General features: G+C 34.8%; 2 protein-coding genes across 5 annotated transcripts; both read right to left on the bottom strand.

Annotated features, from left to right (window-relative positions):
* Positions 1-286: 286 nt before the first annotated feature.
* On the bottom strand, positions 287-9,499 carry LOC148621977 (uncharacterized). Of its 3 annotated transcripts, none has more exons than XM_088571411.1 (7): positions 9,360-9,499; positions 4,461-5,862; positions 3,614-3,728; positions 3,249-3,350; positions 2,949-3,099; positions 2,010-2,090; positions 1,698-1,750 (listed from the first exon to the last, which is right to left on the bottom strand). In XM_088571411.1, the coding sequence occupies exons 2-6, from the start codon at positions 5,850-5,852 to the stop codon at positions 2,030-2,032; spliced, it is 1,821 nt and encodes a 606-aa protein (XP_088427537.1). In that variant the 5' UTR covers positions 5,853-5,862; positions 9,360-9,499; the 3' UTR covers positions 1,698-1,750; positions 2,010-2,029. The 3 variants fall into 3 exon arrangements, with proteins under 3 accessions (XP_088427536.1, XP_088427537.1, XP_088427538.1); XM_088571412.1 differs by lacking the exon at positions 1,698-1,750 and adding an exon at positions 7,210-7,306 and having other exon boundaries at positions 1,898-2,090; positions 9,360-9,484; XM_088571410.1 differs by having other exon boundaries at positions 287-2,090.
* Positions 9,500-17,157: 7,658 nt separating this feature from the next.
* Positions 17,158-22,557, bottom strand: LOC148621978 (uncharacterized). 2 transcript variants are annotated; one of them, XM_088574023.1, is made up of 3 exons: positions 22,433-22,557; positions 20,670-21,658; positions 17,158-17,612 (listed from the first exon to the last, which is right to left on the bottom strand). In XM_088574023.1, exons 2-3 carry the CDS (start codon positions 21,655-21,657, stop codon positions 17,593-17,595), a joined length of 1,008 nt encoding a protein of 335 aa, XP_088430149.1. In that variant the 5' UTR covers position 21,658; positions 22,433-22,557; the 3' UTR covers positions 17,158-17,592. The 2 variants fall into 2 exon arrangements, with proteins under 2 accessions (XP_088430149.1, XP_088430148.1); XM_088574022.1 differs by having other exon boundaries at positions 17,163-17,612; positions 20,475-21,658.
* Positions 22,558-24,428: the final 1,871 nt, after the last annotated feature.

The raw sequence follows: 24,428 nt of genomic DNA on the forward strand, positions 1-24,428 counted from the left end.
TAACACAAAAAATAGTGACAAGTGCCTGGGTAAAATTGGTTTTTAACAGTATGGTGAACTACCACAAGTAACATTCAAAACCAAAGAAAACCATAAAACATCTAACCTCCACATTATATACATGTACAGCTTCTGTCCTTGTAAACGCTGCGGCGCCACTGCAGCATATTCATAAAATATGGCTTGACCAATAAGGGACATCATGAACAATAACAATTCCAGAATTCCATACAGTCTCTAAATCAGTCCATTAGACATACAAGCTCTCTTACATAAATATAAAAGCTGGTTCATGCTAATTTAATCATTCATATAACATTTTATTAAGTTATTTTTAGTATCATTTTTTATTTCATCATTTGTAGATACCACAAATGCTGCTGTGTTTTCATTATTAATGATGGGGTTTTGATTATCATGATTTTCATAGGAGCCATGAACTTAATTAAACAGTAAACTGATGAAATGACTTAGAATTCAAAATCTGGGTATAGTTAATAGGTCTTGGCAGCAGAAGCCATATTGAGCAATCAATATCCTGTTACATCTTGATTGTTTAAGTGCAAGTCTTGGTAAGAATGAGGCAAATTGGGAAAAATTAGAAACATGCATACATCTTGATTGTTTAAGTGTAGGTCTAGGTAAGAATCAGGCAAAATGGGAAAATCAGAAACATGCATGTCAAAAACCTACCAATTTGACAATATAATTTCATTTAAAGATTCTTCTTCATTTGAATAGACCATTATTTCATCTTTGCATCACTGGATTTGCTCAGAAATTTTTCAATAAAATGTTAGAAAAAAAAAGGTTTTTGACAGAGTTACCTGCCCTTGAAATGTTCATTTTTATTGCCTTGCAATTAAATTATAACTCAATTTATCAAAATGAAATGGAAATTCTTGTTTTTTTTCCTGATTCTGATGGTGCAAATAGTCAAATTAAACTTTCAAAATGATGGATTTTATCATGTCATGTTTCACCCACTGTCCGATTCTTACAGAAACTGACCCTTAAACTGCAAATAAATTGTTAATTAGCCCTACATAGTGGTAACTTCAGAATTATCTTATTCATGCCAAATGTAATGTATGCATACACCAGACATAGATAGCAAAAGTGACATTCAGCCTATTTATGTCTTTCATACTTTCCTTTGTTAAACATTTAGTAGCACTAACATTGAATGATATGTAGTGAATGGGATGGAAACATGGAATTTTTTTTTATTTCACTGATCAACAAACCAAGATTTTACATACTCCATGTAAAAGTAGTTTTGCAAAAATAATGAGACATACATAAATGAGTGAAAAAACAGTACTCTCCAACAATTACTATGGTAAACATATGATTAAAACAGAAAATTCAGCAAGACTATGGTAACTACATGTTCATGTAAACCGAAGTTAAACATGATGTACAAGGCTGACACTGACTTCTGGTTCAGGTGAGCTGGTGACACTACAAGTGGTCAAGGCTGACATTGACTTCTGGTTCAGGTGAGCTGGTGACACTACAAGTGGTCAAGGCTGACATTGACTTCTGGTTCAGGTGAGCTAATGACACTACAAGTGGTCAAGGCTGACACTGACTTCTGGTTCAGGTGAGCTAATGACACTACAGTGGTCAAGGCTGACATTGACTTCAGATTCAGGTGAGCAAATGACACTACAAGTGGCCAAGGCTGACATTGACCTCTGGTTTAGATGAGCTAATGACACTACAAGTGGTCAAGGCTGACATTGACCTCTGGCTTAGATGAGCTAATGACACTACAAGTGGTCAAGGCTGATATTGACCTCTGGTTCAGGTGAGCTGGTGACACTACAAGTGGTCAAGGCTGACATTGACTTCTGGTTCAGGTGAGCTAATGACACTACAGTGGTCAAGGCTGACATTGACTTCAGATTCAGGTGAGCAAATGACACTACAAGTGGCCAAGGCTGACATTGACTTCTGGTTCAGGTGAGCTGGTGACACTACAAGTGGTCAAGGCTAACATTGACCTCTGGTTCAGGTAATAACACTATTGTAATACTTGTTTCTTTTTACTGGAGGTTTTCATCTTCATACTAGAGTTAGTACTTCTGTAATAAAAAGTAAGTAGCAATTAAATGTAAAGCATGGTGTAAAAATCAGTCAACTTTTTCATTTTCCAGTAACTTTTTAAATAAAATAATTGTGAAGCTACTTTTATGAAAATTTACCAAAAGCAAATTTATTGATATGTTTATTTCAGTATAATTTTAAATTCTAATAAACAATTTAATTCAGGATACTATTCTTTATTTTGGTAAAAATTGACATCTTGAAAAAAATTGTAATTTTGCAGAGAAAGCGATGATAAATTAAAAATACTGAAATCATTTATAGCACCACACAGTGTGCACAGGAATGGGAGAAATCTAGCTTATAAATAGTTATTAAACTGGACTCAACTGTTAACAGTAATATATTCCTAATTATTTTCTTTGTGACAGTTTGCAAACATTCACACTCACAGTATCAAACTCCGACAATAGATTTTTTTCAAGAAAATTGACCTACAATGTGCACTAATATAGCAATGAACCACAGTTCACAAATATGCAGTATGCAGTTATAACTGCCTTTATTACATTTGTGTACAGCAATGTTCTACTAACACAAAGTATTGTTACTATGGAAAAAAGAACAGATATTGTAAAATGTAACAGATGTACCAGCCTATAACTTTAATCCAAAACTGTAAATGTCTAAAGAAGTCCGGTCTTCAACAAGTGTAAACAGGCATTTAAGCAAGCTCTGAAAGACCACTACAAGAAGAGTAATAAATCTACAGTAACAGAATGATGGCAATTCTTCATAATCAATTTAAAAAGTAATACAACAACAAAAAGACACATTAAAGACAGACTTCTCCTGACTGGACAGGAGACCTACTACAAATGTTTAGCAGTACGTACTTGATCTTCTTTTTGCTGTTCTGAATCACACCATGACACATAAACTGATGCTGTATAAGGGCTGGCTCTTTACTGAACTGTTTCTCACATTCACTACATTTGTATGTAGCACTACGTAAATGAATTGTTCTGACATGTCTATTCAAATCACCTACAAAGTAATATAAATAATAATCAGTCAGCTTAGATCTTACCCCTTCAAACCAATGATCCTGGATTAGATCCACTCCTGGAACAGCAGCAATAATTAATATTACCATATATGAACCAGTACATAATAAGATTCATGTATATACATACCTGACTGACAAAACTTTCTATCAAGGCAATATGGACAGGAAAATATTCTCTCTTTCTTATGAAATCTCATATGAACTACTAAGTCACTTCGTCTTATGTAACCTAAAAGCAGATTTTTATTTGACATTATTAACAATTACAAATGAAGGAATGTCACAATAATACACATGTATGAGAATCATTATTCTTTCTTTGCGATATGGGTTTCTTTTAGAAAATCAGGATCTAGGTTTGTTGGTGAGATAGAGGACTTACCTTTGTCACATTTTAGACAAATGTATTTTTGATTTGTTGGTGACATAAAAGACCTACATTTGACACATTCTAGACATTTGTATTTTTAGTTAGTGACATAGAGAACTTACCTTTATCACATTCTGGACACCTGTATGGTTCTTGGTTAGAATGTATCAACATATGCCTTTTTAAATCACATCGTTGTAGAAATGTTCTATCACACTCTAGACACTTGTATCTATCCTGTTAATACAAAATCAATGTCCAATCTTTACAGGAGCCTAGTTATGAGTGCAGTCTACATTCCCTACTTAAGTATTTTTCCGACACAGTCGGTATTGAGTTCGCTTTGACATCCATGCAATGCTTAACCATGGCAACCTAACCGATGTTGCTTACAATCTCGCATTTCATTGGACAAATGTGATAGCAACTGTGAAGTTTAAGGTTCCATTGGGGTTATTGGTGTCCGGAATATTTTCAATCACTTAAAAATAATTGAAATACGAAACATAGAACAGTGATCACACAGTTTACCAAATAAAATCTTAATATTTGGGCATTACCTATTGTAACAAAGTGAGATTATGCATTGGCTATCTTTTTTAAAAATAGTACTTGTTTTGAATGATGCTGTTTTTACACAGTATTAAGTTCAAAAAAATATTTGCTGTTCTATTTTCCATGGATTACTTAATGCTTCTATTGATATTGATGTATGTTATATCTACTGTTTCCCTTTCTAACTTCAATAATGAGATGCTAGATTCAAATTCAATTACTTATATTTCTGACTCACAGACTACATAGCATACAAGTTCACCGGCTTACACTAACATATTCACTATCTTCAATTTTTTTTCAATGACCTACAGTATGCTACTAATCAAATTTAATGCCTCGGTTGTCAAAGCTGTCTTTGTGACAGAAACACTGTCACAATATTTTTTTCACCTATACACATATTAACCATACCTTAAACCTCACATCATGTATAAGTTTGTGACGTGTGAAATTTCCATGCCTGTTGAACTCTAACCCACATACATCACATTTGAAGAGTGTGTCATTGTTAGGCAGATTCCCACAAGGTTTTCCAGATTTCTTTCTTCCTGGTGTACCTTTACTACGTTCTTGTTCAATCCTTGACCTTTCCTCACTAGCATTAGCTAATAAGGTGATTACTTCCTCCTCCATCTCTCTAGTTTTATCAGAGGTTTTGATCAGTTCTTTAGAATTTTCTACTATATTTTTTCTACTCTGTTCAGAATTATCATTTAAGTCAACATCTTCCTTCTTAAGGGTAATAGAGTTATTTCTGCCATTTAACAATGAGACATACTTTGTACCATCAGATGCTTCATTCATATTGGTTACTATTCTCATCTCAGGAGTGGTTTTAGAAACAGCCATTGTTTGTTTCTTTCTTGAACTTTCTCCAGCTGTGGTAGAGCTTTTCGTAGGAGTATTTCTATCATCAGTTAAGTTTTTAGTCACATTCTGCCATTTCTTCATATCACAGGCATGTACATCTTTCACTTCAAATGTAAGTGATATAGTTTTGCCATCTATTTTGACTTTGGTATTTTTCTGTGAACTAGAAACATTCTTTAATGAACCATTTTGATGCTGTAACCTACTCTGCACCATGTTTCTTTTCTGTGCAACTCTTCTAGAAACATCTGAAGAATTTGTAACTTGAAGTACCTTAGATTTAGCTGTTTCCGAATCAACATTTGACAACAATATACTTTCAGAATTTGTCTGGACCAGAGTATCACCTTCTATGTCATTTGAAGCCTCTTTTCCCTGTAAATTTTTCAAAACCATGAGATTGCCAATTACAACAGCATTATGTACAGTCTGGATGCAAGTTTGAGAGGTCTGAGAGATATCTACACCATTGGGTACTGAAGTTACAGGCAGATGTTGACCAGATTCCGGTTTGGAACCAGAGATTAAATATCCAAATGGTATAACTTGTACTGTCTGTAAACCAGATATAGTTGACATCAGAGGAATGGACTGCAGATAATTGTCCACAGTAACAACATTAGTTTCTGTTGGTCTTACTCCTCCCTCCAGTGCAGCATCAGAAATACTATATCCCTCTGATGGTTCATCAGGTATCATCAAGCTGTCTGATGAAATTCCAAAATCAGACACCAAATCATTGGCAGGACCTAGATCCAATTTAAAATCAGATGCACTCAAATGTTTATCAGAATTTCCACTGAGCAAGTTGTCATCATCTTCTGAATTTCCTAACAATTTGACTGGTATACCAGAGGCTGTATGTTCAAATGATGCTCCAGTAAGAGAGTTGGGCTCTGAGAATGGAAGTTCCATTTCACAACTTATATCCATGGTATATTATCTAAACAAAAATTGTAAAACTCAGTAATCATAACCCATCAGTACATGTACAAATAACACAACTTTTTAAAAAAAGTACCAGTACATAAAACAGTTTAACTTAACATAAACAGTGAATGTACAAGTAAAAAATGAACTGTTTTTTATTGAGAATTAGAAATTTGGGTAGTTCACATCTTAATTATCCACAAAGCTGATTATACAAAGTATAAATAGCTTAATCAGGAGTTACAAGCAAAAGGACAGCATCTCTTCATCTCACCTTGATGATAAAAGGACAAAATATTGGCATTGATAATAACTGGCAACAAGCTTTTTTGGCCTCTTCCTATTAACTTGTAATGAACAGATGTTTTCTTCACCCATTTTGCATTGTCTTATTTATATGTATCCTATTTATTAAAAATTGTCTCAAAAAGAAACGAAATGTCTATAGACAACAATAATGACTACAGCACAATACCATTATACATGTACAACCACAAGTTTTTTTGCGGTCCTATAAAAACTGTTTTGCATAAAAAGTTTTCTATCAAAACTGATAAGTGCAGTTTAGACAGCAATTAACACCTTTTGTCAGATTTATGACTCTTCCAATCAAAGAAATGTGATTGAAACATGAATTTAGGGGGTTTGAATTAGGATTTTCTTAGTAATTTTGACAAAATCAGATTTGGGACAAATTTGAGCTGAAAAATCGTGATAGCGAAAAACACGCTTAAATCATGTACCGGTAAGTTGGCAGGTATGGCAGTTCAAAGAAGATTTTGTTTAATTAGTGTGTAAACTTTACATATATTACTGGATATAACAAAATATATTTCTGTGTCAAGAGAGACAATTTGTGATAGTTACAAAGGGACATACATGTACATTATATGTATGACTTTACTTGAATACATTTATTATTCCTTTTTGCTGTGTTGACATGTACCTGTAGCATGAACAGTAAGTACATTTACCAGACTCACAGTATACTACAATGTACATGTACATGGTATGTTATTCGATACTCAACAACCATTATATTTGGTGTGAAAAAAAAACTATTGCAGTCAAGAACAATAACACCCGACACTATTTTTGTACATGTACATGTATTTTAGTATAGCAAGCTCAATCAACTCAAGCATATTACATGTAAATTATATGAAATCACTAAGTCCAAGGTGGTTAAGTTATCAGAGCTTCAGACCAAAGTTCACCAGGTCTGATGCATGTAACTGTATGCCCAAATCTTACTGTAATACTCAAGAGATATTTTAAAAGATTTTTAGATAGAGGTTAGTGCAGAACATAATTTACATAGGATAAGTAACCTTCTATCAGATTGGTTTGATGAACATACCATCCAGAATATTTCAGCATTTTTCGTAACTTACTCGGTATAACTGCAGAAGGATTTATTTTGCAATAATGGTTAACTAATAATCCTGTTTTTAAACCTAGAAACAAAAGACCAAAAATTAGAATGACCAGAGAAACTAAATGTATTTCACAGCACACAATGAAGAAGAGAAAACATTTTACAGAAGACAAGGTCCTAATATAAGTTACCTGCTGCACTAATTCAGGAAATAACCTTCATTCATTAACACTTTGTTTTCATTCTGAGCAGGGGCAGCAAATCTGTTAACACACATTAGCATGTATGTTAATAATTTGGATTAAAAAAAAGACACTTGTAACAACTTCTTCACCAGACTCACACAAGTGCTGATGGGAACTGGTAACTTTAAAAGACAGCATTTACATCCTTCTTTTACACATTACACCTACATGTACATCAACATATATCTCAAACTGTTGTAGAACATATGAAAGTACATAATGTACATGTACATTGCACTATGTGTATATAGCAAGTTTTAGTTTGCTTATAAACTAGGGAGTATTTTTCTTATCTCAGCTAATTACAACATTAAAATACTGTCCTACATTTTAGATCAGTATCCAAGCTACATGTACTGGTATACATGTTCTCCAGCAAGGTTGGCTGGTATTGGTACATGTTTATGTATACATGTTCTCCACCAAAGTTAGAGGTTGGCTGATAAGGTACATTTTTATGTACATTGTTTACATACATGTTTTTTGGGGGGATTTGGTGCCATCTCAACAGTTTGGAATCAAAATGCATTTTTTTTGTACAAAAATAGTGTTCATAAATATATTTTTTTTATTGCTACCAACAAATTTCAAATCTAGATTTAGGTTTAAAAGGATCAGCCATATTGGTCATAAACATATGTAAGTACATTTGTATTAGTAAGCTACTTTTTATGGAATAGTTTTTTCTTTGACAAATACAACTGATACATGTACATTGTACATGTATGCTCCTGAAGGGAGCTTAATAGTAGAAAATGGTAAAACAAAAATTAACGATCTGAAACGCTACAAAATATTTGGCAAGATGGTATAAATGTTCTTTTATCTTATTCATTATTCAATGTTCAATTTAAAGTGTGCGATTGCAGTCTCCACAACACACTTTCCAGTTCACAGGCTCAAAATGCATTTTCAGAAATTTTTATAGAGTGACTGTTGGCCTGTAGTAGTTAATTTTATGGGCCTACTTTCATTTTGACAAGCCTTGGGCTTCAACTACTTCTCAACTGTGAAGACTGCGATTGCAAGATTTCAGTGATTTTTGTCATTCTGGCACAACTGAAATGGTATTAATCTGGTTTCATTACTCCAGCAGTGCTAGAGGTTGTCTGGCAAGCTATTTTTTGACTTGGAGCCATCCAAACTCTAGCATCTGACATGTAGAAAGCCACAGCAAATGTGAATAAACTAGACATGTGTTTTAAACTATATTAAGTCTTTTATTTACATAAAAGAAGTTTAACCCATAGGATATCAAGCGATAAAAATACAAACTTTTTGTTAAATACCTAGAAAACATTTGTAATGAAGACAGTTATCAGAGCGACCAGTCTGTTCGTCACTAATTTGACAGAATACAATTCATTTTTGACGAAACCAACTTAAAGTTGTTAAAGACAATTCGTTGTTTAATTTAATATTTTCTTTGCGCAAATTTTAAAATCCATAATTTTATCAACTGCCTGGTTGTATATATTCAAAAGGCTAAAAACCAAATATAAAGTTCATTTAAACTGCTTTTACAAAGAATTTTCAAGGATGGCTGGATTTTCTCATCAGGTAGGTCATTTGTTTTTCTTCAATTTAGCCACCTTGTCCCATGTTATGAAAAAGAAACTATAAAATGTTTTAAATGATAAATATTTTACTATAATTCTGCCAATTACAAAGAACGTTGGAACGGGCGATATGCAATATGGCACTCGGAAGTAAGAGGTTGAGGTATGGAGGAACGGAACCTCTGGTGGTGGTCAGAACAAAAAATATCGAAAGCACCGAATCCCTAAAAGGATTAACCCCAACATCTGACCGATCTGCCAAGGAACAAACAACACTCTTGCAATGAACTTATCATGTGAAAAGGGGTAACAACGACACAATAATTACCTTGAGATGATGCTAAAAATCTTAACATCTGTAACACTTTTCTTCGAAAGAAAGAATCCGTCCTACCAACAAAAATTGTTTTGGTGTAAAAAAAAAATAGGGTGAAAAAAAAAAGAAAAAATTCCGGATGTCACAGATTTACTTCCCTTGTTAAACAATACGACATCAGTGTCGTACTGTTTTGATTTCGTCACTCAGACGCGACTAAGATAAGAGCCCTCAAGATAAGTGTCAAGCAAAATGTGACACTGGACTGGAAAGTCTACATATTTTAATTTTTGATATTTTGTTTGAAATGTTTTAGTAAACAGAAAGTATCATATAAATGTCAAGGAGATAACAACCCCACCGGAAGCACAAGGCCTTGCCCCCTATCAGTATGCAACCCAACTAGTATATAACCTAGAGCTACTAGTGTGGCTACATATTTGATAGTGGGAGCAAGCCCCTGTGCCGAAATAAAAGTCAGCTGAAGGCCACTCATTGGTCGTCAATGAACGACGAGGGAAAGAATTATACACAATGTACTGTAAAATTCAAAATTAAGGGAGATAACCCTGTAAATGACACAAAAATTGGATTTTCAATGTGAATTACCTCCTAAGAGCTGACAGATTGGAATGAATAATTATACTTTTCAATATATAGACCTATAAAGCAACTGAATGACAAAAATAAAAATGTGCAGCCTTTTTTAAAGGACACATATTACAGAAATTGCACGAATCATACAAAGACTGCTACTGAACTTCTTTCTTCGTAAGTAAAATAGTAAGGGATTTTATGAAAAAAATATATGTGCCCATCCCTCTCCCTATATATAGGCACTGTCTAGTTTGGCCAGGGACTTTATATATAACAATCTAATTCAAAATCAAATTTGCGACAAATATTTTTAAGCCTAGCCATCATGTCATGTTCCCAATGTGCTCCAAATATGAAGTAACAATGAAGAAATCGGCAAAATAGTATTTGGTTACGGGGAAGTAGCAGGGAAAGTTGGTACGGGTTATACATTTTCAATCTATGCTACCTGCGATAGCGTAAATTGGTTTTTGTCCGGTTTAGTTACTATTTTTTGAGTAAACAATAATTTTAGCAGACAGCGAAAGTGGAAAAGATGCAAATTGAGACATGAAACGCTTATAGTTTACATGCTCAATAGACCATCATTACCCGCAATGTATAAATGGACATACCTGTACTGTGCGGAGTCGAGTGTGCTCAATGTACTCCTACAACGTAAGAGGTTGGAATTCCGTTCCTCCGTACCCAACGGCACCAGGACAGATAACAGCTTGCCAGACAACCCCTAGCACTGCTGGAGTATGCACGGTGAAGCATAGTAAATACAAGAAATACACAAAAAAGTATGTATCATAAATCATTTGAAGGACCAGTTGGAAGCGACAACAGGTCGTTTAAAGTAAGAACTATGGGATACTTATAAGTTTGCTATCATTTACTATACAATTTAGCAACATTTGAAAATATCGATCATTGATAATGCGAACATGAAATTACATGAAATATAAAAATACAACAATACAAATATTTTCATTACATGTGTTAATTATACTGAACATTTGATACACTTTTAGTTGCATGAAATTACTGTATTGTATTTTTAGATAACTGCCATCCAATCGGGTTTGGTGGACATATAATGCGTCGCCAGTAAACTCAAATTAGAATGTCATCAAGTTGATGCCCGCAAATCTTGAAAACGAAGTACAGCTAAAGAAGGAAGACACAGCAACCATTCTGGGATCAATCACCAGGCTTTGAGTATCAACCACCCTCTCCTACTCCGTTACGACAGTCATTCATTTGTCACTGATGTGGCTGACTGAACCATATGGCATTTGCTTGCAGAATACGACTGGATCACACTAGAAAAGCTGTGCTAGTGGGAAAGATTTACTTTTATCATGATTATATATAGGTAGAACTTGAGTTAACAGGATCAGCTATATCAGCTATACCCAAGCCATGTTTTCTACTAATAGTTTCAGACAGTGCGTATAACCATGCAGTCTGCGCCACTCCATCTATGACAGCGGCCATGAAGGATCTGAAATAGCGATTTGGTTCACGGTTTCTGCAGAATGCTGATTTACATACTCCATGGTATATCTCCATTAGATGTATACACACAGCAGGGGTTTGAGTTCATGAGTTTGATCCATTAAATTGTCAATAATTTTACTAAAATGCCATTTCAACGATTTTTTTTCATTTTACTATCCATGCCAATACATTAAAGTTGTTTTAGTGTATGGCCTGAATAGCTGAATAATGTTGCCATCAGAGACTTCTATGCTTTACCACGTTCAGAAGATATACTAGAAGCATTGAGAGGAAACCACTACTGTATAGTATTTGATATGAAGAATGGGTTCTTTTAACTAGTGTTTGTTGTTACTCTGCGAGTAAGCCCATCCAACAAGAAAGGACCGGATCTGTTAATATTTTATTGGTTTATCAAGAGACTTTACATTTAAATATACGCTCTCTGGTTTATAGCTTAATTTTGTTTACCCCCGTGCATGCTGGGATATATAGGGACAGGGTGTCCGTCCTTCCTTACTACCTTCCTTCTTCCTTCCGTTACACGGAAGAGTGCATTTCTTATCCGTTACCCCTCCTACACCACTGAATGGAATTTAATGAAACTTTCACAGAATTTTTATGACATGTCCCCACTATGCACCTCCTATTTAAGAAATTTGGGGATTCACATAGCGGAATATGGACTATATCATTGTGAATATGGGAACATGGGGACTCATACCCCTCCTGTGCCAATGAATGGAATTGCATGAAACTTTCACAGAATCTTTTATATATTCTCATTGTGTACCTCCTATTTTAGATTCTGACCAAAATTTATATGCAGGTCAAAAGGTGCATGTTTTATAACGGGAGAGTGGGGGTATCAAGTTAATGAGCATTGCTTACAGTTTTCTAGTTTTGTATTGTTTCGTTTTTCTCAATTTTTCTATTCTCAATTTTCAATTATAAAAGGCTATTGCAGAACCTCGAGATTGAGGACTTCAAGGCTAAACCATCTGACTGTTCTTGCAAAAACTCTCCATCCAAATATGGTCCTTGCGGTCACGTCGTTACGAGAGATTTAACCGTAATCGAAAACGAATCTGCGTAATATCATTTCTATGGGTCCCTAGTACCATGAACCACACTCCATAAATTGGAATTTTAACTTTCAAAGTTCCTATGGATGCCGTGGAGGACTAAGCAAGAAAATGGATAAAACGAGAACAAGACATTTATTCTCTGTCAGAGTGGTTATAGGCCGTGAGGTCTTTAATTTTGAAATGAATTAAAGTTTTAAGTAGGTCAATGAGTGCCAATGCTACATCAGTTTTCAAAGCCCCCGATGTAGCAAAAACATTGTCTACTATATATATCAAATATGTTGTCGTACCAGCAGACAAAGCCCAAAACAACATACTCCATGCAGGTCCGTGTGTCAAAAGAATAGGCCTGCAGCAGCGCTAAGCTTGTCGTAAAAGGCGATTAAATAGTGCTCAGAAACGTAGCCGGGGGCTAGGCGTTCTGCCCACAGAGCAACTGTGCCCCAGGTGGTGGAATGGGGTACCCTTGGCGTGTAACAGGCTGGGGTTGTCAGGCATAATACGGAAAACCTGACCGCCAACCATAGTGGTGCACGTGTTGAGAAAGATGCCACGTTCCTCGCACGTTAAAGAAGCCTGTTGTGGTATTCGATAGGCGTGGGAACCTTTGCGCTCCGCCACAGAAGTCTAAATTGCCCGACCCTACCCATCCCTCCTTTTTTCTAGTGGCAATCAAAATTTGTCAACCCTTGTGTCCCATCCCATTTTTCATTTCATCATCATCACCATCATCATTTCATGTTCATTTTATCTTCCATTTCATGTTCATCGCCTGAATATAGCTGAAATATTGCTGCTCGGGCATTAAACCCCAACAATCAATCAATCAATCAATCAACCAAAACAACATTGTTTTTTTTCTGCAAAGCGTTTTACATCCAATGTTTATTATCAGAGGTATACGTAGAAAATAATAGCAGTGATAAGTCCTACACTGTTACCACACTCACCAAAGAAGAGATCGAGTAAAACCATAAATTTGTGCTATCCTCTTTTGGTCTCTACCAAGAACGATGATTGTGATTTACCGTCTATGTACTGGATTCCTAAACTCCACAAGAATCCGTACAAACAAAGTTTCATAGCTGGATCTGCAAAATGGACCACCAAACCTCTTTCAAAACTTTTAACTTCTATACTCACAGCTGCCAAAGAGGGACTGCAGTCCTATCACTTATTACTCCCGTAGTGTTATTAATTCAATGTAGATTCTGAAAAATTCGAAAGATCTTTTGGAGACAAACAGTTCAAGACTATTTTCAGATTATAATAGCATTAAAACCTATGATTTTTCAACACTAGTGATTTTGTTTGTGTTTTGAATACAAATAAGAGTCAAGTCCTTGTATCACGAGGTGAAGTAAATCATAGTTTTGATGCATAATGTTATTTTTTATTTAATTTAATACATCAACAAATTGAATAAACTATGGAACGCCTAAACTGTCTGATGAGATACACATTCGTTTATGCGTTGTCAATGTTATATTACTTGCTGTTGTTTTATAATTAAATGTGGTCATTTTGTATTTACGTTATGTAGGAACATCTTTACATTATGTCGTTTTGTCTTTACGTTCTGCCATTTCGTCTTTATGTTCTGTAATTTCGTCTTTACGTTCTGTCGTTTTATGATTACGTTATGTCAACATATATTTACGTTATGTGGATTTATCTTTAGGTGCAGTGGTTTTTTATTACGTGGGGTCGTTTCGTCTTTACGTTGTGTCGATCTCTAAATACTTTATGTGCATTTTCTTTTCTTTACGTGATGTGGACAAAAATATCATGATGACGTGTGACCCCGGAACTTTTCGATCGTGTAAACGTCAAATCAGACGTCACAACGCCGATTTGCAAAGAGCTGAACGAAATTAATTTGGGTAGTCTATCCAGTCACCTCATTGAACAAGCCTCAGTAATTTGACGTTTTAGTGGTGGAAAGCGAAAAACATATAAAGAAAAATTGCTATATCTACTTACAATTTTTCTTCATATTTTATCATTTTTTTAACATTAAAACGTCAAATTACTGTGAACAAGCGGTCCTGTTTTATACGGGTTTTGAAAGGGTGTATATGGAATTACGAAGTATCAACGTGCAGCAAAATTCAAACAACCAAGACTACAAAGAAGAGTGAGTCATCAGGGGCGGATTTTATTTTGGAGGGCACACAGTTAAAATTTTCGAGGTTAAATTTTTGAAATATTCTTCTAGAGTGGGTGCAAGGTAGATATCTTTTGTGGTAAAATTAGCGAGAAATTAAAGTTTCAACCTAAAACTGCCTAAATCTCCCCAGACAACCCATGCTTTGCAAATATTAGGGGGCGCACGCCGCCACGCCCCCGCCTGTATCCACCCCTAGTCATAATCAACATACTCAAACATCATAGCCACCCATACTCGGTTCAAACAATAATCAACTCCAACATAAACAAAAGAGGTTTCAGGTAAACATTCATGAATGGTATACAAATAGTATGTTCGATGAGATAACCCCGTGCATTCTTCTCCTGTCATCAAACAAAATATGATTTCCAGCTCCCTTATATCTCCCATTTACAAATCATTTTGTTGCCAAAAAAGCATTTTTGTATTTTTGGCTATTTGTTATACCTCTTTGAAGCAAAAATCAATTTTTAGCTCACCTGCCCAAAGACCATGTGAGCTATTGCCATCACTTGGCGTCCGTCGTCGTTAACAATTACACAAAACTCTTCACCTCTGAAACTACTTAACCAATTATAACCAAACTTAGTATGAATTTTCCTTGTGGTATTCTGTATAGAACTGATATGGGGATTTTTGTTTCGTCGAAAAATATGGCCGCCGTTAATAAAAATAGAACATAGGGATCATCCTGTAGTTTTTCGCATAGATCTCCAAAACCGTTAGGTTTAGCCACATTTTGACAGGCTAAAAGTGTTTTGCATGAGATCTACCTGTGGTCAAAATTTCGTTGTAATCTATTAAGCCATGTTGGAATTGTTGCTCTTTTCCGACGTTTTTTGAAATTCTGAAATTCTGTAAATTCCCCTTTTCTTGATTGCATAGTAACTGCAATCCTAAAAAGAAATTCAAACGCCTGAATTGATCAGATATGTTGAGTAAATCATTATCTTAATTATGAATGTCTATAAAATATGAGTTTTACAGTGTCGAATTTATGCAAAATTTCGCGGGAATCGAAATTCCCATGCTTTTGGATTTAAAAAAATATATGAACACACAAGTCAGAAGTATCAATTGTGATAATGTTAGGGCCGAAATAGGAATATGGCCCATTCCAGAATCGGACGGCCTGGAACGGAATAACGTGGAATCTCGCGTTATTCCAATTCAGGACACGTCCAGTTCCAGAATGGGAAAATTCCGATTTCGACCGTAACAATGACATTGAACGTTAATAACAAATAAGCCATTTTTACTGAAGAATAAAAAAATCTACGGGTTTTGACATTGAAAAATATGTAAATTTAAGCGATTTTTCCTGTCACAGTAATGTGACGTTTTATTCGTAAAAAAGTGAAAAAAATCAAGAAAATTATAATATATATAGCGTTTTTTTTTAAGTATAAGTAGTTAATGGCCAATTGAATTTTCTTCACATTTTTGTCGATGAATTACTCCTTTATTTTGTACAATGAAGTGTATTTCGTTCAGCATTTTTCTATAAATGAATTATATATATTTATAAATATAATATAATTATTAGTATAAATGTTTATAAATAACATAATCATAATAAATATTTATAAATGAATTATAAATATTTATAATTGAATTACAAATATTTATAATTATTTATAAATATTTATAAATAGGCATTTTGTCCACTTTGGCTTGCCATAGAAACGACCTCAAATAATAAAAAAACCACTGCACGTAAAGATAAATCCACATAATGTAAATATATGTTGACATAACGTAATCATAAAACGACAGAACGAAAAGACGAAATTACAGAACGTAAAGACGAAATGACAGAACATAAAGACAAAACGACATAATGTAAAGATGTTCCTACACAACGTAAATACAAAATGACCACACGTAATTATAAAACCACAGCAAGTAATTAAATTGGCAGCACATGAACAAATATGCATTTCATCAGACAATTTAGGTATTCCATACTTACAGTTTATACAACGATATATAATTGTCGATAAAAACGTTCCTACAATAATTAGGACGCCGCCGATTATGGGGGGGGGGGGTAGCATTATAATTATAGCTTTTCCGTTCGCCCGTCCGTCACAAAATTGTGTCTGTTCTATAGCTTTAAAACTTCGGAAATTTATTACCTCTATATTAGATGGTGTGTCACGAACAGAGACAAATCATGTAGGTGTAAAGACATGGCGTAAACTTAAGTAAAATATAAGTACCCCCCCCCAATTCTATGTGTCCAATAATCGTGTCCGCTGTTTAACTTAAATACGTTTTGGAGTTCTGTGATGAAATCGGCATGGCTATTAACAACAATGGCGGATCCAGAGGGTGCAGGGAGTTGGCACCCCCTTTTTGGAAAATTTGTCATTTTTATGTATAAAATTGGGAAAAATGGTAACACTGTCCTAGCACACCCTTTTCCAAGGAACCCCGTCTGCCCCCAGCCTTTTCCAGGTGTCTGGATCTGCCCCTGAACAACTGTGAGAAAGTATGTTGCGCAAAAGAATTCGTTGCCACGGATTTTTTTCTCTCACTTTATTACAAATAAGCTTTTCGTATTTGATTTCATAGTTCTCTTTGGGGATGAGATTGGAGTTGAGTCATGTTTAGTTTGCTTTTTGTGTGTAATGACCTTATACATTCCTTGTAGCCCTATAACCAGAGTTGTTATGACTATGACTAGAACTGTCTTCATTACTTTAAAAGTCATTTAACTTTGTACATGTACATGTATTACTGATATTTGGTAACAGAATTATTAAACATCTGTATATATAACATCTTTTCAGGCTTTATAGGTTATGTTTAGCGTTGTCTTAAAATGAAGCTTTAAAGTTAACAATTCATATTTTTTTTATTCTGTAAATAAACTGGACATCTTTTCTTTGTCTTTGGTAAGTTACTTCTTTCCAAACATTCCTGAAAATGCAATAAAAGCGGGAGGATAAACGATCTATATTTAGTTTGATAGGTCTTGTTAAGTATGCATTTCAATACAAATGAGACTTCTTTGTTATCCCGAAATATTTAATAATAAAAGTTTGCATTGCAAACCTTTGAAAAAAAAAAAAAGCATTTTATACATGCAAACACAAAACACATGTCTACAAAGAAAGCATTAAAGTGTATTTTTTCTTTGAAAAAGTAAATAAACAAAATGTAAACGAACCCAAACTATATTTATTTATTTAGAGTCGAATCTGCTGGTTAAAGTATTTATTTAACAAATCGTCTCTATTAGGTATATGGCAACCCGTCGCACATATTTCTATAGTGCTACGTCTAATTAACATATTTGGATATTACTGACAGGCTTAATTATATTCGGAATCGAAAAGGGGGCACCGGAAGCATTGATCGAAACAATGTGAATGAAGCTGAAGTATTACTGAAGGTGCACTGGATGTCTAAAATTTTGTTATTCTAGTGAATTTTTTTTATATTCCTTCTTGGATAAATGCCAGATCAATATTCAACGTGAACGGGGCACATTACTTAATTATAACGAGAATAGATATGATGAATATGTCAAAAAAGACAACATACAACGCCACCGGAGGAAAACCCATGAATCTTCAATGAACAACGAGGAAACCCTCACACCACAGGAAAGGCTACAGCCGTCCCCAAAACAACATTATACACAGTACTCCAGCAGTGCTAGAGGTTGTCTGGCAAGCTATTTTCTGACTTGGTGCCATCCTATGGAGGAACGGAATTCCAACCTCTTGCGTTGTAGGAGTATATACACAGGTACAGCGAAATGGATACCATCATATACTCCAGCAACATAAAAGTAAATTGAAAAAGTGAAAACGAAACGATACATACAGAGGCCAGAAATTCCTGACTTCGGACAGGCGAAAAAAAATGCGGCGGAGTAGAAGTACTTTGGCGTGACCACAACCATCCTCTTTTAAATCTAGCCGCTGTGGTAAAAATATTAGACAATTAAACACATCTAAAAATCAGTTCAAGATGGCCAGAGTCCCTTGTCAAAACAGAAATATCGAAACTGATTATACGTTACACAAATAAACTAAGAAAGGACTGGTAGCAGCTAACTGACATACCAGCTCCAGCCCAGTTTGTATGCTACAAAAACTCGTTTTAAAATCTTGTTTAGATAATGTTTAAGAAAATATGGAAATGATTTTTTATGTCGGGACTTCAGCAAACGTAAGCCTGAACCCACAAAGATTTTTAAATGCCCACAGGTCCTTTGATGAGTTAAGTGGCTCAAGCAGATCGAGAGAAAGGGGGTTCCTACATGGAAATTTGTAAAAGGGGGTTGGAGGTTATCATTTTCTCATTTTCCCCCTAACTTTGAAAGCAACTAGTTAACAAAATTGTCCAACAAAAGGAAGATCCAATCATCGGAACCGTTCCCTGGGTCCGCAACTGTGACTGCTTTTGTTGAACAGCCTTGCTAATGTTTCACAGACTTTGCTGAAAATAGCGGATAGATTAACAAAATAACGAAATGCCGAGGAGGATCCTAACAGATTATTATAATGTTCAAGTGTTGATTTAAAGAAGTTTCTATTTGTTTGTGACGGTAAAGAAGTTGGTCGGTAAGGACAAAAATTGGCCTAAAACAATAAAGTCTAAATGAAGAAAATTTTATGTTGTTTCTCCAACTCTTTAATATGTTTTATAGTTAATTTGATTGGGTTATGGTAATAAATTGAACATATACGTTCATACATGTCCTTCAAACTTGGCTGAGATTGGGAAAATCTGTTAAAAGGGCTGAAAAACACATTGACACTCTTTTAACAAAGGCCACATGCGTGTTCATTCTCGTGCTTCATATATTTTGTATACAATTGCCAGTTACAACTCGTGTAAAAATATCTTGAGTCAACAAATGCGTGGCCACTTTTGTTCCACACAAAAGCCATCTTAAAAATTGCTGAAATGTTAATAGTTTAATGCCTCTGTGTAAGTTACATGAATTCATACTGTTATTTCCGGAATAACGTCAAAAATCTCACCAAAAACATCTTATATTCTGTGTTAGCGATTATTTTACTATACTACTACAACCTAGAAATCAGCTTTAATAAAATTTTCAAAAATGCCCAAATTATGAGGCCAAAAGTGGTCCTTACCGAACTTTCTCCTTTCAATAATTATAATTCCAAATATTTCGTGCACACGTAACAAGTTAAGTATTGTTTCTGTATAAAATATTAACTTGCCGATATAAAAAAAAACAAAATATCATAACATGCTAATTCCAATGAGACAAAAGTTTTGCGATGGTGTTGAAATATTAGTTGTTCATTTGCTATTGAATGTCAAAAGGAGACTTCTGCATCACCTAAAGCATTGCTGAATCAAGCTACAGTCTTAAGAAGCACTCCACATCATGCAAAATGTGATTCATGGTTGGAAAGCCTTCATATTATTTATATTTTGTTTAAAATGTCATGCTAAACATAAAGTAACGTGGTTTTTCAAATAACCCTTGTTCATAGGAGATAAAAGTCATATAGAATGTACTGTAGAATTCAAAATTAAGGAGGATAACTCTGTAAATGACACTAAAATACAATAGAAACTATTGGATTTTCCATGCAGATTATCTCCTAAGAGCAGACAGATTGGAATAAATAATAATACGTTTCATCATAAAGACCTATGAAGCAACTTAATAACAAAAATAAAAATATATTGCCTTTTTTTAGGTGTATCACATTTTACAGAATTTCCATGATTCTTAATAAGACTACTAGTTAATTACTCATGCCTGTTCATTATATTCCCCGTACTTACCTCAACGGGCAATGAACACAGGTGTACCACCACCAAAGTCAAACCCATCACCAAATCCAAACCCACCAAGTCCACCAAATCCCGGCAGTCCCACTCCTCCAAGCGTTGAGCCACCTAGAAATGGATCTGGTCCTATTGTTCCTCCTAGCGGGCTGAAAGGCGAGCCTAAGCCAGCAACACCAAAACCTAACCCACCCATAGGCATAGGAGGAGGTCCTAGCTGGAACGGCGATCCGGCAAACATTGGTCCACCCATCATCGGACCTCTTGCGAACCCTCCAATGCCACCTAGACCTCCCATTCCGGGCATGCCCATCTGTCCAAAAGGACCAATGTTTCCAATTCCCATCGTTCCTAACTGGTTGTTGTTGTCCTGTGAGGGTGGTGATACAACATTGTCGTTAAAAAAATCTGCTCCGTCTCCAAGTCCAAAGTTCTGATTATTTCCTCCTTGGTTAAATCCCCCCGGGTTAAAACCACCTTGGCGGTCGCCAAAATTGCCTTGAACATTAGGTGCACCACCGCCTCCAAAGTTACCTTGAACGTTAGGCACGCCACCGAAGTTTCCCATTCCTTGGTTCTGATTTGTAAAGCCTTGGTTTGTAAATCCCATCCCCTGGTTAGTGAGACCACCAGCTTGATTTGTGAAACCTGTCGCAGTACCAGGAGCCCCCGGTGGCCCCGACGGGTTCATCCGACCAACACTGAGGAATTGTTGGTCGGGAGTTAAGGTTCCACCCGAACCAACTGTTATTCCAGGTCTGGATGTTAAAGAAGTTGCAGTTCCAAGGTTATTCCCACTTATTCCAGTATTCAAAGTTGGCATTCCTAGAGAGTTTTGCTGAGCCAATCCAAATGTAGGGCCTGAATTGGTACCCATATTCATGCCTGGATTAGTTCCCATGTTCATACCTGTGTTTTGTCCCAAAATCATATTTGGATTTGTTCCTATATTGTTAATTCCCAGGTTTGCGTTCATATTTGGATTTGGACCCGCCAAATTGTTCATTCCAAAGTTTGCGTTCATATTTGGATTTGGACCCGCCAAATTGTTCATTCCAAAATTTGCGTTCGTGTTTGGATTTGCACCCGCCATATTGTTCATTCCAAAGTTTTGGTTGTTCTGAGCTACTGCTACATTTCCAAGCAGGAACAGTTGTATGAATATGATCAAAATAGTCATTCTACAATATTAAAATGTTTACACTTTGAATACACTAAAGCCTACATGTATGTGCATGAACTGTACAAATTTGGTGTGTAAGTGATTTCTTCAAATATGAAGGCCTGATACCGTCACCACGTGGCATGAAACGCTCAAAACTAATATTTTGATATTTAAATATTTCCAAATATTCACAGATCGAGTATAATTAATTTTCTCTACAAATAAAACCATAAATAAAATTCAAAAAGCAAAATTTTAAAGAAGTGTGTTAAACTCCGAAATAATTTTGATATACCATCAGATGAGGAATGTATTCCACAGAGTGGTACCACTTTCGCTGTACCATAATATCAATTTTACTGTTATTTTTTTTTATTTCTAGAAAATGGCAATTTCACATACATTCCATATATAAATGAAATAGTAAGAAGCATAACTATACCATTTAGTTAATTAAACCGATGCAGGGAATTGTCGAAAAAGAGAAACAGAATAAGTTAATGTAAAAAAATGATGTTAGATGTGCAGTTGTAAGGGGTGGATGATTAATTAAGTCTTTGGACTGTAATTTCAAGCATGTATTGTTGTTATCAGAATGTTTACACAATTAGAAAAAGATATCGTCAACTAAAAAAATATAAAAATAAAATGCTGATTTTAGCGACAAAAAAAAAACCGTAAACGTTAAAATCCTTACTTGAATAATTAAATGATATTTTAAGATGAAGATTCTTACTTATTTTAAAGTTCCAAAATATAAGTTCGTCAATACAAGATAAAATGAACATACCTTTCGTTTTAATGCTCGGTGTATTACATGTAGTGATTTGCCAATGTTCTCTACATTTGTATGTCATTATTTTGATTGATCTGTCAAAAATAGGAAGTAACCCGAAGTCACCCGCCAAATCAACGATTACTGATATTATAACTAACAGAAAATATCCGGAACTGAATTTTGTTATGAAATAATGCTATTCTCATGAATATGATTTTTAAAAAGTATTTTGTAATTTGTCGTTGAAGATGAAGTATGTTCAGAAAGTGATGACCTAGTTTATTGAATGAGGAGGTGTGTAATATATCCTTAAATCTGACCATAAATTACGTGTTTTTTAAGCACTTACTGCATGAACTACAAAGCCGTCAATATGTACAAAAATTTACAGAGATTTAAGTGTAACAAAACAAGTGATTTTGTGTGTTTCTATGAGAGTCATTCTTTAATCAAACTGGCGGATTCAAGGGAGGGCTGATTGCCTGAGAACCCCCCTATTTTATATATTTCTGGATCCACCACTGCATATCAGCAAAAGGGGGGTGATTAGTATAAAATCACTGCCCTGGTATATAGTTTCAAAGCACACTTGGTTTAAAATTAAAAACCTACTATTGGTTTGAAATTATAACTCAATCCATACACAATGTTGTCTTCAATCGACAGATTCGCTTTAAAAGCATTTTTCGCAGTGATAGAGTGTGATACATGCACGCACTTCCTACATATCTAATTGTACAGACGGGAAGAAATCAATCATTATTTCTAATTGTAATATTCATATTTTGTTGGTTTTAGATTCATTTGCCGTAAGATAAATTGGAATTAATTTACGGTATTTAGTCAGTGTTAGATGTCGTTGTTCGTAATAATTAGAATACATCAAAATCAAAATCATTATATCCGATTAAGGACTCACAAGGAGGTAATGACAAATTTGACATACATGTATATGATTGAAACAATAATAGACACGTAACAGAACACTTCTTTAAATACGTTGCAGATACCTGACTTTATATCACCCTGATAAGTAACATGTGATAAATGTGGCTGCATATGAACACCTATTAATAACTGTAGCATACATGTACATATATTTCTTTGTTGGATTTTCTTCAGTGCAGATAAGGTGTTGTAGAGACAATATAAAAATTGTGACATAGCTTTGTTATGTAGATATAATATATATTTTGTGTGAAAAGGTTTGCTAAATAAATTAAAAAAAAGATATAAATGTATAAAATATATATAAAAGAGCATGTTACAGAATGGAGTTTTTTTTAGTTGTTTAATGTTAGTATTGGTATGTTGTTATCCCTATGCAATGTATACCAAGGCAAATATACTCTAGGAGATGTGATGGTAGTCCATCTAACCTCAGTAGGGAGACAGGATTATTCAGGGAATACTCCTATATCCCTCCGAAATAGACACCAAGAGACGACGCTCCAGGAAATGTGATGGTAGTCCATTTAACCTCAGTAGAGAGACAAGATTATTCAGGGTATACCCCTATATCCCTCCTAAATGGACACCAAGAGACAATGCTTCAGGAAATGCAGACCAATGTCATCTGCACTCCTCTTCGTGTCTAAAGCAGATAGATAAATTGAATAATGTGAAAATAAATAAATTTACTGATGAGAAATGGAAGTTAAAATATGGGCTTATCAAACTGTAAATGTCACCACGAGACGCTGCCCTAAGAAATGCGATGATCTTAAGTAATCTGCATTCCTCCTCGTGACCAATGCAGAAAGATAATATTTATATTATGACAATTATATCATTAAATGGTTGTTGACAAAATTTGTGAATAAATCTACATAGCTCTTTCAGTACCATCTAATTTTCGCATGACATAAGCCACGCTTATTTATTTTTGTACTGAGATCTGCATGTACAGTTTGTACGACGTAAATTTATGACTTTATATAATTGTTCCCTATTATTCTTTGAAAAGGGACATAGGAAATGTATTTCCTCTTCTACGTCACCAGAGCTG

Source organism: Perna viridis, chromosome 3 (genome assembly GCF_037379345.1).
Source record: "Perna viridis isolate PV_CMFRI_1.1 ecotype Kerala chromosome 3, ASM3737934v1, whole genome shotgun sequence".
NCBI classification, from domain to species: Eukaryota; Metazoa; Mollusca; class Bivalvia; order Mytilida; family Mytilidae; genus Perna; species Perna viridis.

Excerpts from the sequence above, each read along its gene's own strand:
- LOC148621977 (XM_088571410.1), bottom strand. The coding sequence starts at position 5,852 with ATGGATATAAGTTGTGAAATGGAACTTCCATTCTCAGAGCCCAACTCT. Across the intron at positions 3,351-3,613 it reads GTGTCCAGAATGTGATAAAG|GTTACATAAGACGAAGTGAC; the intron begins GTAAGTTCTCTA and ends ATCTGCTTTTAG. Across the intron at positions 2,091-2,948 it reads AACAGCAAAAAGAAGATCAA|AAGTACTAACTCTAGTATGA; the intron begins GTACGTACTGCT and ends TTTTTATTACAG.
- LOC148621978 (XM_088574022.1), bottom strand. The coding sequence starts at position 21,657 with ATGACTATTTTGATCATATTCATACAACTGTTCCTGCTTGGAAATGTA.